At 42.6% G+C, this 17,856-nt stretch overlaps 2 protein-coding genes across 10 annotated transcripts in view; one reads left to right on the top strand and one right to left on the bottom strand.

The window, feature by feature from the left end:
* The window catches only part of CBLL1 (Cbl proto-oncogene like 1), a 35,731-nt gene that overhangs the window by 5,304 nt on the left and 12,571 nt on the right, over positions 1-17,856 (top strand). For 2 of the 8 annotated variants that reach the window (XM_084811038.1, XM_084811036.1), the window contains exon 1: positions 11,335-11,392. The exons of 2 other annotated variants lie outside the window; for them this stretch is intronic. In XM_084811038.1, coding sequence (XP_084667164.1) covers positions 11,380-11,392 — 13 coding nt within the window. In that variant the 5' untranslated portion in view covers positions 11,335-11,379. Of the gene's footprint in view, positions 1-9,612; positions 10,062-10,498; positions 10,633-11,334; positions 11,393-17,856 lie in introns of those variants that run through there. 4 more of the 8 variants (XM_084811032.1, XM_084811033.1, XM_084811039.1 and 1 more) reach the window with 4 other exon arrangements.
* DUS4L (dihydrouridine synthase 4 like) lies at positions 610-10,254 on the bottom strand. 2 transcript variants are annotated; one of them, XM_084811042.1, is made up of 7 exons: positions 10,002-10,254; positions 8,947-9,077; positions 7,253-7,374; positions 5,635-5,752; positions 3,331-3,453; positions 2,391-2,617; positions 610-1,209 (listed from the first exon to the last, which is right to left on the bottom strand). In XM_084811042.1, the coding sequence occupies exons 1-7, from the start codon at positions 10,020-10,022 to the stop codon at positions 959-961; spliced, it is 993 nt and encodes a 330-aa protein (XP_084667168.1). In that variant the 5' UTR covers positions 10,023-10,254; the 3' UTR covers positions 610-958. The 2 variants fall into 2 exon arrangements, with proteins under 2 accessions (XP_084667168.1, XP_084667167.1); XM_084811041.1 differs by lacking the exons at positions 7,253-7,374; positions 8,947-9,077; positions 10,002-10,254 and having other exon boundaries at positions 5,635-6,532.

Here is a 17,856-nt window from a genome sequence, read left to right as displayed (position 1 = left end):
CCAACACTTGAAGGTTTAGGACAGGCAGTGTAAGGAGCTCCCTCATTTGATTTTCCTTGCAGTCCTACAGTGCAGTGTTGCTGAGAGCATGTAGGATGCAGAAGAGACTGATAACAGCGGGAAAGCTGAAGTTCTAAACAATGCACTCTGGAAACAATAGCATTCCACATATATAGTGACACACAGATGAAAGCCCCTGTATCCAGTCCTACTGCTGATGCCCAAGGAACATAGGGCTATCTGGAACTAGATTCCTTCTTTAGCACTTTCTAAAATAGAACAAATCTAAATCTGTTAAACATGGGGGAGGAAAGAGAGGGAAGTGTTCACAAAGTAATACTGAATACTAAAGTAGTCAATACAAAAATTAGGTGGTGGAATTTGTAATCCATTGTACATGGATATTTAAAATAGTTTAAAAATAAATTTACCTACAATTTCATCTCCAGATTAAAATATTCCTTATTTTGATTCCATGATAATGGAATATTTAGAAAGTAGTTTAGTTACCATTAAGATTACTGCAGTTCCACTGAAATGGATGGAAGTGTTTCATTTTTCTGCCTTTCTTTTTCTAATTATAAACATGGATTATATATTTTTCCTAGAGTCTTCTTTTATATCTTACAGAATGGATTATAAATTCTGGTAATCTGAAAGTTAGTGACATTGCTTAAAGTTTGAAACAAGCCAACTTGAAACCATGATTCAAAGATCATTCATATCACACTAAATTGTTTAGTATGACAGCCATTGCCTTCCACAAGTTTTGTACAGCTTCACTATTAACATAGTGTTAACACTATAAATACACGTGTTCAAGATACTCTGAGTAGAAAAAAAAATCAGATTACATTTTTCATATATATATATATATATAAATAAAAATATTCTGAATTTATAAACCACCTTATAACAATAAACATGCAGCCATCACATGTTTAAAATATGCCAAAAGTTACTGCACACCATAGTTATCCCTAAGATAGTCTAAAACAGCAGACATACTTGATAAAACATTAAAAACTTTCTTTTCTTGCTTTGAAGTAATCCTTTCCAACATGTACATTAAATGGTGATGAAAGCATGTGAAAGGAGTCCCATGTTCAATAGCAATATCAATCCAGTGTTGGATGCAATGCAGGGGGGTTTCTTCATATCCTGCAAACATAGCTGGATTGGCTAAAAGTCCTCTAGCAACCATGACACCTATAAAACGGGAAAAGATAGAAATAAAAAATAAAACTAAACAGTTATTTTATTTATATTAAAGCATTAGGCAGAATCCAAAGGGGTGCTTATGCCCCACCAATTCCCATCCGCAAGCGGAGCCCACCACTTGTGGAATGAAGATTTAGCACTTCCATCTTCCAGGGCAACCAAAAATGAGCCAAAATATTCGTTTCTGGAACAGGGCTGGTTGGAGGAGCTCACATAATGGAGCTCCACCAACCTGTCCCAACTGAGAAACAAGTGCTTCTACTCATTTCTGGAAAGTGCTAAATCTGTGTTGTGCAAGCAGGAGTTTTCCACTCATTCAGCAGAACTGGCGGGACCCACCGCTTGCGCAACAGAATCTGCAGGGCACAAGAGAATCAGCAAGGGTGTAAAGCGCCCCATTGGATTCTGCCCTTTGTGCTGTACGTATAATTGTTGCCAAGTTAAAAGTTTCAGATAGCTGGAGACCCTACAAGCCTAACATGACAGTGGCACTTTTTTAGTGGGAGGGGGGCAAAGGAAGCAAGAATAAAGGAAATACAGAAAGGACTGCAAATTAGAAAAGAGAATGTACTTTGGCAGGAGGAGAAGCACTGAAATGGATGGTTAAAAGTGTGTGTATGGGGGTGGTATCTGCTGAAATGTAAAGACAATGGGTGGAATCCAACAAAGACACCTCAGCTGACAGTGAAAAATAAGGTGATAATCAGTACAGTAGGATCACTTTCCTCCCCTGCTGCCAGATGACCTTTCTATATGCTATAGTTGATATATACATATTTTTAATTTATCTACTGTAAGTAAAGATCACATTTGTTTTTTACCTCCTTGTATGTTATACTGTGTATTCACATATTTATTCTGCACTTAAATATTTGCCTTGCAGCCTGATCCTTATGTATGTTTACTCAGAAGTAAGTTCCATCGAGTGGAAAGGAGTTTACTCCCTAGTAAATATCTGTAGGATTGCACCCTTAGAGACTTTGGTTCATAGATGCTACGTGGGAAGTGTGGGAAGGTAAAGCAGAAAAGTCAGCTGATCAAGGTCATGTCTTGCAAACAATTCAGGTTTAATGCTAGAGATAAAATATGCATACACATTTCCTATTTATGTGAAAACATATTATGTGTTGGTGGAGGGGAGCCCAAATGAACCCAAGATGTGTTCTTACCATCTGTTCCTGTTATCTGATGCATGTCCTCCACATCTTTTAAAGATTTCATATCCCCATTGGCTATAACTGGTATAGACATACTTTGTTTAATTATTTTAATTGCATCATAGTGTACTGGCTGGTGTCTTTCCTCTACGTTTCTCCCATGGACAGTAATCCAGGATACTCCAGCTGCTTCTGCTTTTTGACAGAGATCTACAGTTCTCTTTAGGTCATCATGAATCCTAAAATTTCAAGTAACAGAAATATCATAATTCAAGCAAGAATATGAATTGCATGAAAATGTGGTGCAGAGTTAAGAACCAAGGTAGCAATAAAAAAATGGAGTATTTTAAAAGTGATCTTTCAGTGTATTCCTATCCCCCACAAAACGTTGTCTGTAATAATTACAAAATGTTGTACAGAATTGCATACTTTGACTGCAATGGGAAAGTTAGTTGCACTGGAGTTCTATCAATTTCATGGCACTTAAGTTAGTTGCATCTAACTTCATTAATTTCAGTACGACTTAAGTGCAACTAACGGCTCTGGGTCTAGGCCTTCATCACCCCATTCCTGCAATATCCAAGTAATTCATTTGCCAAAATTTGTGTCAAGTTGGAAAAAGATCTGATCCTAAAGGCTTTAGCACCAGCAAAACACACTTAGAATGAGGATACCAACTGCTATACTAGCACAATTTCAGAAACCAAGGCATAACACTGGCACATGTACCAGACAAAATATTTAGGAAAAGGATGTTAAACAGAGACAATTATATCGTACTATTATTCCTGAATAATCCCAAATTCCTGGTTTTTCAATGCATCTCATTGTGTGAAAGCAGGGAGACAAGGCTTAAATTAATCAATTACATTTTTTATTTTAAAATAATTTTATAAATAAAATACTTAATTTTAAATATTTAATTTTTTATGTCTACAATATCGGAACTTACCTTATCTTAACAGATACTGTAAACATGGGGTTTTCCACTTGATTTCTTACTAGTCTCACCATCTCTTGCACCAGTTCTGGTTTGTTTATTAAGCAAGCACCATAACCTTCTGCCATAGCCCATCTTGAATTAAAGAAAACAAAAATTCTGTATATTAGGGTGGTTCATTATTTTTTCCTATAAGAATTAGCTTGGCAAGGAAGCAAAAGACATAGTGATAAAAGTGAGTTTTTCAGGAAATCTAGATAAATTTTCTAACAAATTATCTTTGTTATTCCAGAGCATTCTATGGATTTGTCCATCCTGTGTTTGAACCTTACGTTAGCTTTCCCGAGCCTGTTGTAGTCCAAAACATCTAAAGGGCAACACCCATCAGCCCCAGCCAACATGGCCAATGGTCAGGAATGCTGGGAGTTACCATTCAAAACATCTGGATGGCACAAGTACCAATTCTTTTTGAATGTACATGTGGACGTACAGCATGCAACTCCTTTGCTGAGAGAACTGCACTGGCTGCCTATTCACTACTGGACCAAGTTTTAAGGTTTTGGTACTAGTGTACAAAGCCCTAAACAGCTTGGGACCAGGATAGCTGAGACAGCACCTTCTCCCTTACCAACCTGCCCAATCACTGAGGTCATCGGAGGACATGCTCCTGGTGGTTCCACATGGACTTATGGCCCGACTGGAGTCCACCTGGAGAAGGGCCTTCAGTGTGGTGGCCCCCTTCCTGTAGAACTCCCTGGCTCTGGAGGTCAGGCAGCGCCAATACTGGGTTGTTTTCAGCACCTCCTGAAAACAACTCTTTTCCAAGAAGCCTTCCTTGGTTAAGCAGCCTCAGTTGTATTGGCACTCTGTTCTTTAAACAATAATTTTAATACCATGTTCTATTCTTTTTATCTTTTGTTCATTTTATCTCTTGTTGTTCACCACTCTGGAATCTGTTTAGATGTGGAGTGATATACAAATGTTGTAAATAAATAAATATGCTGTATATTTCACTAAAAAAATAACGTATTTTATCAGACATTAATCCCTGATGTAAAGAAATCTCTGGTTCCTGTACAAATCACCTGTTTTCAAAATAGTAAGAAGTACAAGATAATGTAATCAGCATAATCAACATGATCCCACTTCAGAAATTAGTCTCCATGTGTTCAGCATTTGGAGGGGCTAGCTGAGTAGTGTGCACTGGCTCCACCACCAACATCCTCTTCCCCACAGGCTCCAGCCCCAGAACTTTGCATGTTGGGCTCCTGGTAGCATGGAGGAGCCTATGCACATTCAAGCTGAGCATTTGTAGGTTTCCTCTTCAGACCTTCTGCCCAATGTGTGAAGGTCTGGGGGCGGAGCCAGCAGTGTCAATGGATGTGGCTCCAGCACCTGAGGCCCCCTTCGCCTTCACACATACTTTGAAGGTGTGGAGGCTCATTGCTGGAGGGGGCGGGGGATGTCCACATATTCAATGAGTTTATAATCAGGCGCTCTTTTATTTATTTGTTAGCAATATTTATATACTGCTTCTCACCTGAATAACTCCTGAAATGGTTTACAAAAAGAAAACAAAAATACATGATGCTATGATAGCAGAAGTTGACTGGTTGAGGAAAATACAAAGTAAATAGATACATTTTCAACAATCGCCAAAAACGCACAAGTGTTGCAGCCTGGCATGCCTCAGAGTGGGGAAATCATTTTACAGGGTGGGTGCTACCACAGAGAAGGCTCATCTCCATGTCACGGCCAAACAGAAATCAGTAGGCTAGGCCACGGCACGGAAAACAAGGCCCCTCCTGAAGATCATAGTGGCCTGGAATATTGTATTATCAGTTGGAATTACTAGTTTCCCTCTAATATTTCATTTCATTTATTATATTTCTATTCTAACCCGTAGCCAAAGCTCTCTGGGTGGTTCAAAAAAATACTGAAGCAGAAATTCTCTTATTGAATAGCATTCTAATAAACAAATTATCTTAATTGTGGAAACATAACCTAGTGATATGAATGGGCTAGGATAAACTGTTTAGGGCCAGATTATTTGAAGGACTGCCTGTACCTATAGGAACCTGCCCACGCCTTAAGATTGACCTCGGGGGCTCAGCTTGCAGTCTTTTTAGACTGCTCTTTTAGTTTTTGTAATCGTAATGAGATGGTTTAAGTTGTATTTTATGTTTTTAATTGTTTGAGATCCTCCTTGAGATGGCTTTGCTCTGAAAGGCAGCATATACATTCTGGAAAAAGGTAAATAAATGTACACTCTGTTAATTATTTCTATATGCTTTCCCAAGCTCCTTAAAACTTTACCTCTGTGGACAGCCACAGTTTAGGTCTATGCCATCTGCAAAAGGACTGACGATATGAGCTGCATCTGCTAGAACCTGTGCTTCTTTAGCAGCAAACTGAACAATCAAAGGGTGATCACCTGACAAAATGAAGGGTTTTGTAAGAAATTGACAAATACACCATATATACACATAGAACAGATTGGCTTGGATCCTAAGATAAGGAAGTTCACAGAAGGAAGGTATTCTGTCCCTTCCCCCTGCAACCACTTGTGTCTCCCCACAAAGCCTATTCAGAGGGTCGATGGGGCGGTGAAGGGGCTTCTGAGCAATGTGGGATGGGGCTTGGGCATCTGCTGGAGAAGGGCCCTGCTCAACATTGGACAGCTCTCCCCTTCCCCCAGCAGCACCCCATCCCACATTGTTCAGGAGAGCCCTCCTGGGGAAGGGCTGTGGCTCAGTGGTAGAGCAGCTGCTTTCCATGCAGAAGGCCCCAGGTTCAATCCCCGGCATCTCCAGGTGTAGATGGAAAATTTCTGCCTGAAGACCTAGAGAGTCACTGCCAGTCAGTGTCGACAGTACTGAGCTAGATGGATCAGTGGTCCAACTCAGTATAAGGCAGCTTCCTACATTCCTGTGTGACTCTCTGGAGAGGATTTTGGCTGCGAGGAAGAGGAGGGGACAGGAAATTTCCTTCCGTGAACTGCCTTAAGTTAACTCATCTTAAGATACAAGCTGACAGATGTGAATAATTTCCTCAAGATAGTATGCTACATTTATAAATGCTTGCTCATAATGGAAACAATTTTTTACTTCAATAGCATTGACAAGTCTGTTGTCAAATGCTTTTCTGCAAAGCAGGATTATTTCCATTCCATAAAGAAACAAACTCCTTTATAATAAATAATAAACAATACCTAGCATTTATATAGCACTTCGTATACGTTATTTTGTCATCCTTGACACAACCTTAAAGGTTAGATCAGTATTATTATCCTCACATTGCAGATCGGTGGCTGAGACAGTGGCATGGTAACCTCCTGAACCTCCTGAGTTCATGGCAGATTTGAAACAGGGATGTCCTGAGCTCTAGCCCAGTCTCTTAGCCAGTATGCTACACCACTTCAAGATATGAAAGAACGGGGGTGGAGACTGTGCCAAAGCAACCCATTTATATCTTTGCTGAAGCAGTCAAGAGAAACCTGCAGGCATATATAGGGTACAGAGACTTCATGGCCAGCTGCCATAGAATACTGCTTCTGATTAAATTACTTGGCCTGGTGGGTCCTTTGTGACTATTGCATGGCAGCTAGGTAGTGTGGTATCTTGAATATAATTATGCCTGGAGTACGATGGCGCTGCAGCTGGGACATCAACTGTGCTGGTGATTCAGCAGAGATCAGTTTTAGGCCCTGACAATGCTATCCGATGTGTGTTTATACTCAGAAATAAGTTTCCTAGGTTAATGTGTGTATGACTGCAGCCTGTGTCTTCATGAAATAATAAAAAAAATATTTTAATAGGATCTTGGAATGTATTCAGTGCTCAGCTAAATGAGCATCAGAAAAGAGGGAGGAGGTCAGGCCCAAGCCTTGTATTTTATATCCTTCAATAATCTAGCAGAATGCAAAACACAATACCTTGGTTTGTTGTAAATTCACTGTGTCTAGCCTTCACAGATCTGACAAAATCAGCTGCAACTATCATTGGAGTATAGCATAAATCACAGTTGTATTTCCTGACTAAAGTTCTGAAAGACAATCTGAAAATACATGAACATTTGAGATAAACAAATAGCAATTTTTAAAACACTTTTTTTGATAAATAAAATGTTTTCTTCTAAACAACACTAAATGCAATAGGATCATTAACAGAAAAAGTGTAAAAATGGTTTCAAATTCTTTTTTCTCTTAAGTGGCCTAAAGGAAAAAAAGCTAACCGCTTTTAAAAAATAGTTTCATTGCATAATGTCATCTTCAAACTATCTATTGTGGATTAATCCACTGTGTTTATCTGTTCAATTCATTTAGCAGGCTAGAACACATTGAGTTTCATTGGGCTATTGAGCAAATGTTCTGAATATGTTCAGGCCAATCAAGTAGCTGTTACTGCATGAAGACAAGAACCAGGCACTCATTCATCATGCCTAGACTCAGCTCCAGCCAAGAACTATACTCCCTCCAGGCTGGCAACTGTCATCAACCAGCTCTATTTCTCTATAAGTTAACTTAAATCCCAATCATTTCAGTGGGTCTACTCTACATAGGACTAGCACTGGATCTGACCCACAGCCCCACCAAACTGTCAACACTGGTAATATCCTGCAGGCAACTACAAAATACTTAAAACATGTTTATTTGGCAGTCAAGTTCTATAGGAGCCTGCAAATCAGCCTCCATGTGTAAAGCCTCCAGGTGCCTATAGAAGCTGACGGTTTTGACTGTTGCTGCAGCCACTCTTAACAGGCCCATTCTAGCAATATCCATAATCCCCCTGCTGCTGCCACCATTGCTCACCTACTTGAAATAGAAGAGGAATAGGAAGCTGCAGAGAGGGCTGGCATAGGACTTTTCAGGGTCCAATAAAAAGTGACAGAACCAAGAGACTCGAGCTCTGGGTTGTTGGGGATAGACAGCCCAGAGTTTGAACCCATGCTTTGTTGTAAGGTTAGCATTCTGGGCTGTTTGTCCTTCGGCAGCCCAGGGTTCTGGGTTTGCATGTTGCATTGGGCAGCCCAGGGGCAGGGCATTCCTTGTTGATGAGGGCAGGTACAAAACAGAGGCAGTGAGCATGTGGGAGGCAGTACACTTGCTCACTCCAATGCAGCCGTGCCAATTCATGGATTAAACAATCCATGGATTGGCGTTACATATGAACCAGGTCAATATAACATAATGAGATGGGTGGGGAACTGTGGAGTTTAGAAGTGGGAGAAGTGTGAAGTACTGTGACTTGCTAATCCTACTAAACAGGCCTAACAGGCTGTATATGGAGGACTTCTGTTGCAAAGTTATTTTTTGTGAACCACCCAGAGAGCTTTAGCTATTGGGAGGTATAGAAATGTAATACATAAATAAAATAGCTGCTACAGCCAGCCACAGTGCTGGCCAGAGTACACACATGGGCTTGTTCAAAGGCTCTTGTGTAAACTACATCTCAGTCCAGTGGCTTTCATATCAAAGTAGATGTACAGAATTATGCTTGATAAAGTGCGACTCTCAAATGGAATGAAGTATTCACAACTAAGCTAATTTAATAATTACCTTGGCTGAAGTGGTTTATCAAAGGAGAATACATACATATCAATACGATGCAATCTGGAAATGGCACTTACTTTGAATATCTAACCATAGGAGCACATATTTTCACAATATTCCCAGAATGAAATAAATCAGTTGGATTTCTTAGTGGACGCTGCAGAATTTCTCTGGACTGATTAGCAATATATAAGTTGTCAGACCACATCTGCAAAATAAAAAACAAAACAGGAGGTAACTTAAAGAAAAACCCCACCCTCCTTATCTTTCTTTAGAACTTCTTTGAGAATGCACATACACCTTGGGACATTATCCAGTTCATTGCAAACATACATTTGTCTTTTTAAAGTATTCTGCTGTTCTATTAATAGCTTCTAATGCTGCTCCAAACGTCAAAGCTCAATAAAATATGCTAACCAGATGTAACAGCGGTGTCAAAATAATCAAAGCTAAATTGAGAAGCGATGCTGATCCTGTCAGGCCTGATCCTAGTCCTTAATTTTTTAAAGAATCAATTTATCCACAAATCTGAACTCTGCCCTCCTCTTAATTATACATAGGTACTAAAACTGACATCCCCAGTCAAAACAGAGCTGCATTTCTTTGTTTTAAGCTGTATTTCTTAGACTCGAGTCTAAGGGTACAATCTTATGCATGTTCAAAAAGAAAAAAGCCCTACAATTTGCAGCTGAGGCATGCTGGGAGTTATAGGTCCTTTTCCATCTAAACATGCATAGAATTGCACCCTAAATTGCGGAAGTTCTTTTGGATAGGCAGGAGCCTGAAATAGGATAAAATGTATGGGGGTACCCAGACATACAGTTGACAAGGGTAGGTGAAATTGGACAGAATGTCCAGCCCAGAATATAGCTAACGCCTTCTCAATAAAGGGTATTTATTTATATCCCACCCTTGCTTTAAAAGCTCAGGGTGTGAAGTAGGCCGAGAAACGGTGCCTGGCTCAAGGTCTCCGAAAAGCGCTTCAAGGCAGGGTGGGGATATGATCTCCCCAGCTCTACTCTAAGCCGCTGCCCCTCGCCGGGACGCTCCCTGGGAAGGGAATAAATGAATGGCGAAATGAGAGGAAGTCAGCGGTGGCAAGAAAACGTGAGAAGCCCCCATGGCAACTTACGTGATCCCCTAGCCTCATCATCCCACGCCCGGCTGGCTCTCCGTTCCTCGCCGCCGAGACGTAAGTAACATGCGTGAACGCTGTCTTGCTCCTCGTGAGCCTTCCGCGCTCCCATAGGTCCAGAGGGCGGCGCGGCTGAGCATGCCGCCGGCACGGGGAAAGAGAGTAGCGAGGCCCTTCGAGCAGAGCCGAGGACGGCCGTAGGGGCAGGAAACAGGGCAACGAGTAACCGAGCCTCAGTTTCTGGCAGAAATGAAAGCCTCATGGGCCATGAAGTGCTGTTCCTCCACCCCTTGGTATCTCTATAACGAAAATGTTACATATTTTGCACTAGAAACTATTGTGGAAGATCAAACGAATGTTAGGACGGAAGAACCGTGAAAGACGCGCTGTTTCTCTATTTTTTATATCTCTATGAGGGACTCCGATAGAAGCGCAACTTCCTCAACAGCTCAGCCGTAGACTTATAATTAGATTCACACGAACTTCTTGATTTCCGGGCTCCTTTTGACACCATGTTTGATCTTGCATGGCGCAGAAGTGAAAACTGCCCATGGAAAACAACGGGGGACTCCGAATTTGTTGCTTTATCTGTAATTTCACAGCAGCGAGTGCCACGCTGCAACAAAAGGTATCAAAAGACAGGAGGACAATGCTCTGTCAGAGTCAAATCTTCTATTGTGTGTGTGTGTGTTGTGGGGGATATACTAAAAATGTCACGAATATTTTTACTTTGGCTGTTTATAAGAAATGTTTCAATTTTTAAATATGCAACGCGGCTGCATGCGACTCCAATAGTCTGAGGTCTGAGGGTCGGAACTGAAATAGTTTTGGCTGGAAACCCAAAGCAGTCTCAGCCCCGCCTCTAACGCCCAACATTAACTGCGGACTACATTGCAGGGCTGCGCTACGCACTCAGCCCCCACCTCCTCAGCCTACAGTGTGGGGAAAGCAGACGGTATTAGACTCGCACGGCGCGACTTGCCCAGTTGCAGGGCGCGAGGGCAATTTCGTGTAAAGCTATACAACTTTTTTAAAAGTCACGTTTTCAGTATGAAAAGTTAGAAAGAGTACAAACTCCTATTTCTGATGCTACTTTTTTTTTTTAAAGGTGGCGGGGAGGAGGGGAGTCTGCGACCCAATCACAGCTACGCTAAAGCCTTGGATTCCTCCGTGGCTTTCCATTAGCGGCCTTCACTTCCTCCGAGAAAAACAGTCTCAAGGAGGCAGGAAGTGCCACCTCCAGAAATAGCCAGCACGAGTCTACCAGGAATGCGCTCTATGCTCTCCCCTTACCCGCTCCCTATCGCGCCCTTCCGCTCCCACCCATCCCGTAGCACGGGGCGACTTCCTGTCCCAGGGCTCCCTATGCCGAATCATGGACCACAATGGTGAGCGAGGGGTGCTGCGTTTCTGGGCCGCGGCGCTCCCCTTTCCCTCTTCCTGCGCCTCCGGCCGCCGCGAAACTTGAGCCGGAGGCCGGCGCGGGGACTCGAGCGCTGAGGCCTTGTGCGGCGGGCGGGCGGGCGAGTCACTGAGGCGCTTGCGGCCTAGCGCGGCCTGGGCCTGGGGAGTCCTAGGCGGCAAGCCCGTTCCCCTGTTACTTGGAGCGCGCCTCGCTGGACTCCGTGGAGCTTGTTTCTGAGGAGACTGGGGCAGGATGGGGCCGTGTACGGCAGTCAGTCAAGAGCGGGGGCGCAGGGAAGCCGACTCCCCCGGGCGCCGCGGCCGTCTTGCGCCTGCTCGCCTTTCTGCCTCGGGGGCTCGTCTCGGGTAGCAACAGCCCGGCCTTGTGCCCCTCGCCCTGGGGCTGCCCTGTGCGCGCCTGCCTTCGGCTTCTGTAGGGCCACGGGCGTCCCGAAGGGGAGCAGCCCTTCGCCGCGAGGCAGCAGGGTTACGGTTCTCCCGCCGCCCCCTCCCGCCCTCTCCCGCCCTCCGCTTCTCTTTCCTGCCAAGCCCCCGCTTCATCGAGCCCACCCAGATGTTTGGTCGGCCCTGTCCTTGCATCGCTTCAGCCTCCCCGCCTTCGGCGTCCGTATTGTCTTTAGGTGCTATAGTCAGTGGAGGGTTCCTGACAGCCGTTGCGGTTTCCGCCCCAACGAAGACTATCCCCTTTCGCTCTCTTTAACGAGGAAGTCACGCTCCGTGGAGCAATACCTCGTTTCAGCCCTGAGAGCTGTGAAAAGAGAAAAGAAAGGTGGCACTTCTGTGTGCTGCTTTGTGTTTTACTCGAGATCAGTGGTCCCATCGTTTTGGACCCATGTGCACATTTGGGAATTTGAGAAACTGCTGTGGGCACCACCACAAAATGCCTAATCAGTGGATCGCTGCTTTGGTGTCTACCTGTTGCATCTCTAGATCTTACGTTGCATCTAAATTCAGCAAACACTTTTGTGTCTATTGGGCACTGTATGTCTCTTTAATAAGGGATTGTCTACTTCAGCTAATTGTTGGCGGTGCAATACAGCTAATGCTTCTTTTAAACATATGTTCTGCTAGTGTCCAGTGGTTGCTTCTTTTGTGGGGGAGGTTATTACACAGATAAATTTTGTACTGGAACAGTCTTTAATATTCACTGATGTACATCCTCTTTTAAATTATCTCCTTGAGGACCGTGCAATGCTTTCAGTATTTTACCAGGTGGCATAAAGACGCCACCTTCAAATTGATTCTTATTTAGATATTGGTCTGCTTTTGTTGAAGCCTATGTATAATTGCTAGAAAGTTCTATGCACGTTATTCAACTCCATGTATGTATATTTTTAAAAATTGTGTGTGTGTGTTTTTAAAGATTTTTTTTTAAAAAAATCTGGTGCCTGCAGGCACCATGTTGGGGTTCTTCACAAGAACCATTGGAAGTGACCACTATAGATCATGATATTAGAGCTTACAAATGAATGCAGTGCCATTATTCTCCCCTCAGAGGGGCCAAATATGAACATTACAGATGAGCAGTTTTAGACCATTAGGCTAAGGGTTTTGTGGTATGGCTATTGTCTGAGGTTCCTCTCTGCATGCCCTGTCCTAGTGAGAGGTAGGCAAGTGACTAGCTGAGAAAAGCACCTAGTAGCACCCTACCCCACTCCGGGTGCCTGTTCTGATATATTTTTGGTGCCTGGCAAAGACCTTTTTATTTTCTACAAAGTTGTAGTTTTAGTAAATTGAACTTAATTCAGTTCAGCCCATTAATCATGAGTCTCTTAAGTCTCATTAATTTCAGTGGTTCTACTGTAATGATTAGGTCTGGATCCAACCCTTTGTTTTGTTTTTAATCTTATTTTTATGTTGTAAGCATCCAGAGAACTTTTGTTACAGGGTGGCATAAAAATAATGTAAGTAAATAAAATAAATTGACATTTTAGAATGCTACACTGGGACAAACACATTCAGTTCAGTTTCCCCACAGATGGTTAATAGAAGGAGGAATACTATAAATCTAGAGTTGATAGTACAAGAGGTTGAGTGACCATAGCTTGAGCAGTGCTTCTTATAGCATAAGTGTCCTGCCTCTTAATGGCTTGGTCTTTAAGATTTTTTATCTGATCGTTTTAGTCTTGATGTTGTAAGTTGCCTTGGATTTTTATTTTTTTTTAACAAAGGCAGGATATAAATGCTTTTAATAAAATGTTGATGGAAACTGATTTTGGCTGCTATGAGGTCAATCATGTAAACATGTATATCTCTTGGTAGGAGTGGGCAGCTTGTGGCCCTCCAGACAATTTGGCCCACAACTCCCGTCAGCCCTAGCCAATATAGCCAGTGGTGAGGAATGATGGGAGTTGTGACCCTCCAGTTGTTTTGGCTTACAAGTTGCCCACCCCGATCTACTGGGTTGTTCATGCCCTTTTGAAGTCTGTATCTTTCATAGTTCTATTTTTCTTGCTTGTCCTATTGGCATTTATTTAAAAGGATAAAGGCTTTTGCTAGTTACTTTTGACGCTCCAGCTAAAGTCTGTGTATACATCAGTGATTAAAGTTCTCCAGCGTTCCTAAGGTGTCTACAGCCTTCCTTTTCATCTTTATCAGTTGCATTTCTTATGATCTCCTCTATATTAATGTATCCGGTTGATCTAGCTTCTTTACCTATTAATTTCTTTATTACATTTCTATACTGCCCAATAGCCAAAGCTCTCTGGGTGGTATCTGCAATCCCTGTAGCTATCTGCAATCTCCGTAGCTATCTGCAATCCCTGTGATCACTAAATAGGTTTGCGGCATCTGGAAATTTCACAGACTCGGAGATCCTGTGACGCCAAGATCCTTCATAAATGGAGGCGCACACACGTGAAGTATTTACATTAAATTAAAGCCTGTAGTTGTGCTCATTGGCAGTTGATGTTTTGGCACACAAATATTTTTGCACACAAATAAAAACTCAATCCATAACAAAGTTATAGGATATATTTCTGAAATTGTCCATAGTATCTCAGCGTATTTGCTACCATTGTGTGTGAGACTGGGTGGTGTAATTTGTAGGCTGACATCAAAGGTGTAACAACGGGAAATGGAATGGGCACCATACATATTCTAAGCATGCTGACTAGGGAGCAAGCTCAGTTGCACTCAGTGGACTTACTTATGAGCAAGTATGTGTAGGTATGGGTTTTTGCAGAGCCTGCAAGATATTAGAATCACAACACGCCATTTTATTTTTTAGAAATAAAGAAACCTAAATACTCTTTCAAACATTTTGAAACCAAATCTTAGAAATCATATTTTTGTATATTTAGGATGGCAGATGCTAGAATAAGAAGATCACATAAGTTCACTATCCCCTACCAGTGTTTGTGCAGAAAAATTAGAAGTATGTTCATATTACAGAAATAGGAAAACTTAATTACAGATCTCAAATAGCCATCCCCAGGTGCCCCATGAATTGATCAGAATTGCAGCCTTACTTATGTTTATAGTGTGCCAGTTTCAGTTGTAGACTGGCCATGTAGAGTATTTGAGAGCCTGTATGGTGTAGTGGTAACAGTGTTGGACTAGGACTGGGGAGACCCAGATTAAAATCGCACACACTGGTGGATCTTGGCCAGTCATTCTTTTAGCTTTACCTACCACACAGGGCTGTTGTGTGGATATAATAAGGGAGGAAATAATCTTGTATGCTACCTGAGCTCCTTGGAGGAAGGATAGGATAAAGATGCAATAAACCAAATAATTTTTACTTGTCTATTCTGGAGTTAAACTGGGTCAATGCTCGTTTGAAGCATATGTACTTTGCACCTGACTTTGTCTGCATTGAAAAGTGGTGCTCTGGAAATAATGGTTGGTGAAGTTTACTACAGTGAAGTTGTGACAGATTTCTCCCTTTCAATTTAATTGCACTTCAGAAATAGTCTTGGGCTCAAATAGCTTGATTTAGGGAGCAATCCTGTCAGGATAGGTGGCTGTCTCTGAACTCGGAGGTGGACGCCTATCCAATGCTGGGCAGGCGGAATGTGGAGGGGATCTTCTCTGTGCTCTGGCCGCCCTGCATTCATGGCTAGACGGCTGATTTCAGCTGTCTAGCCCTGGGACTTCGGACCGGGGGAGGGGGAGGCCAGATGACACATAGGAAGCGTCATACCAGCACTTCCACACTCCCCACCCCCAGGAATGCCCCCTTTTGCTCCGCACTGCTCTTCCGAGACGATCTGCACTACCTACAAGGTGGTGGGGGAGGGGGGAGGGAGGTGGTTTTCCAGGAACCGACCTTGGAGCACAGGCTCCGAGGTTGGTTCCTGAAAATTGACCAATCCTACGGTCACCTAGCAGCCATAGGATTGTGCCCTTAAGAGTTCTTTGGGCAGGTGAAAGTTTATAAAATTGTAAAAACTCAAAGTTCAGCTTTTGTCAATCATGGTTCTTTACAGAGAAACATAAACCAAAAAAGACCAGTCCCTGCTCAAGGAGCTTCCAATCTAAATTTCTATAGTGTGAGATGCAACAAAAGGAGAGGACAGGTGGGAGAAGAGTCCAGAGTAACCAGGGATGAATGTGAGCAAATGCAGACGGTATACTTCAGCTTTGTCTCAGTGGGGATTAGGACTAAAGGATGAAGCCAGTGGGGATGTTCACACAACACGTTCACAGAACAGTGTGGCTTGTTGAACTGTGGGTTGGTGTGTTACATGAACCCAGTACATTTTCCACAGGGTGGCTTGTTAACCATGCAGTGTGGCTTGTTAAGCCATGGGTTCTCGAGGTGGCTTGTTTGAGAAAAATAAGCCACACTCCATGGTTAACAAGCCACCCTGCAGAAAATATCCTAGGTTCAGACAACATGGTAACCCACGGTTCAACAAATAGCCCATGGTTTAACAACAACCCACACTCAACCACGGAGCGTGGGTTAGCGTGTTGTGCAAACCGAGTCAAAGAAAAGGTGAGTTTTGAGGAGGTATTTCGTGGAGGAAGCCTAACCTAACAACTTTGTTCTGATAACATTTTTTGAAAGCAGTAGTATGCAAGTAACCTGAAAGAGGCAATGTTCTCCAGGAGACTACATACTATGGATACAGGACTTCTGTTTTTACTACTCTCCCTGCTATTGACATGTACTCTCCCACACCCTTCAAAATGTGTGTTCAGGATGTAAAATCTATGTGATATAAACTATAATTTTGTGAACTATGTATTGAGGTGATGGGTAGAGTCTTATAACAATTCTTGAAGTTTCTCATATTAGGTTTGGCATGACCAGTCAAATAATGTCAACTGACTGGTCAGCTGACCACCTATTATTTGACTATGGTCAAATATTATTTGGTGTTTCCCAAGGATATGATGTTGAGGATGCTTGAAGAATTGGCTGTTCACAGCATAACTACCTTTAAAACGTAGCTTTTCTTTTACTAGCTGCTGTTCCTTTACTTTATTTCTGTTTTAATTTTCTAACTGTAGGCTGGTCCTGGTATTTCAAGATTTTTTTAAAAAAACTTCCAAAGAGAACTGTTCATTGGATTGTTGACATACTATGGAAACTGTATCTAACATCATTAAAAGTTATACTTCATTACAGTTTTTAATAAAATTACTTCCATTGTTTCACAATGACTGTCAACTAATTTCTTTTTGTGACTAGCCTGATCATAGAATCATAGAATAGTAGGGTTGGAAGGGGCCTACAAGGCCATCGAGTCCAACCCCTTGCTCAGTGCAGGAATCCAAGTCAGAGCATCCCTGACAGATGGCTGTCCAGCCTCGTCTTGAATGCCTCCAGTGTGGGGGAGCCCACCACCTCCCAAGGTCATTGGTTCCATTGTCGTATTGCTCTAACAGTCAGGAAGTTTTTCCTGATGTTCAGTCGGAATCTGGCTTCCTGTAACTTGAGCCCATGATTCTGTGTCCTGCACTCTGGGATGATCAAGAAGAGATCCTGGCCTTCCTCTCTGCTCTCTGCCCAGTGCTCTTCAACATTTTTATTAATGACTTGGAGGAGGAGGTGCAGGGAATGCTGATCAAATTTGCAGATGACACAAAATTGGGTGGGATAGCTAATACTTTGGAAGACAGAAACAACATTCAAAGTGATCTGGATAGACTGGAGCACTGGGCAGAAAACAACAGAATGACATTTAATAGGGATAAATGCCAAGTTCTGCACCTAGGAAAAAGAAACCAAATGCACAGTTCCAAGATGGGGGATATGTGGCTCAACAACACTACAAGCGAGAAGGATCTTGGAATTGTTGTGGATCACAAGCTGAATATGAGCCAACAATGTGATGTGGCTGCAAAAAAGGCAAATGCTGTTTTGGGCTGCATGAATAGAAGCATAGCTTCCAAATCCCGGGAAGTACTAGTTCCCCTCTACTCAGCACTGGTTAGGCCTCATCTGGAGTACTGTGTCCAGTTCTGGGCACCACAC

This window comes from Heloderma suspectum, chromosome 7, assembly GCF_057233095.1.
Source record: "Heloderma suspectum isolate Gila_16-S chromosome 7, 16-S_ref, whole genome shotgun sequence".
In the NCBI taxonomy this organism is placed as follows: domain Eukaryota; kingdom Metazoa; phylum Chordata; class Lepidosauria; order Squamata; family Helodermatidae; genus Heloderma; species Heloderma suspectum.
Note: the sequence above shows the minus strand (reverse complement) of the source record. Positions and strands in the feature narration are given on the sequence as shown.

What these genes read in the sequence shown, in the direction of transcription:
- DUS4L (XM_084811041.1), bottom strand. Translation starts at nt 6,125, where the DNA reads ATGCCGGGGATTGAACCTGGGGCCTTCTGCATGGAAAGCAGCTGCTCT. An exon ending in AACTGTGGCTGTCCACAGAG is followed by an intron (nt 3,454 to 5,634) that starts GTAAAGTTTTAA and finishes CTTTAATTCAAG; the next exon opens with ATGGGCTATGGCAGAAGGTT. An exon ending in ACAGTATCTGTTAAGATAAG is followed by an intron (nt 2,618 to 3,330) that starts GTAAGTTCCGAT and finishes TTGAAATTTTAG; the next exon opens with GATTCATGATGACCTAAAGA.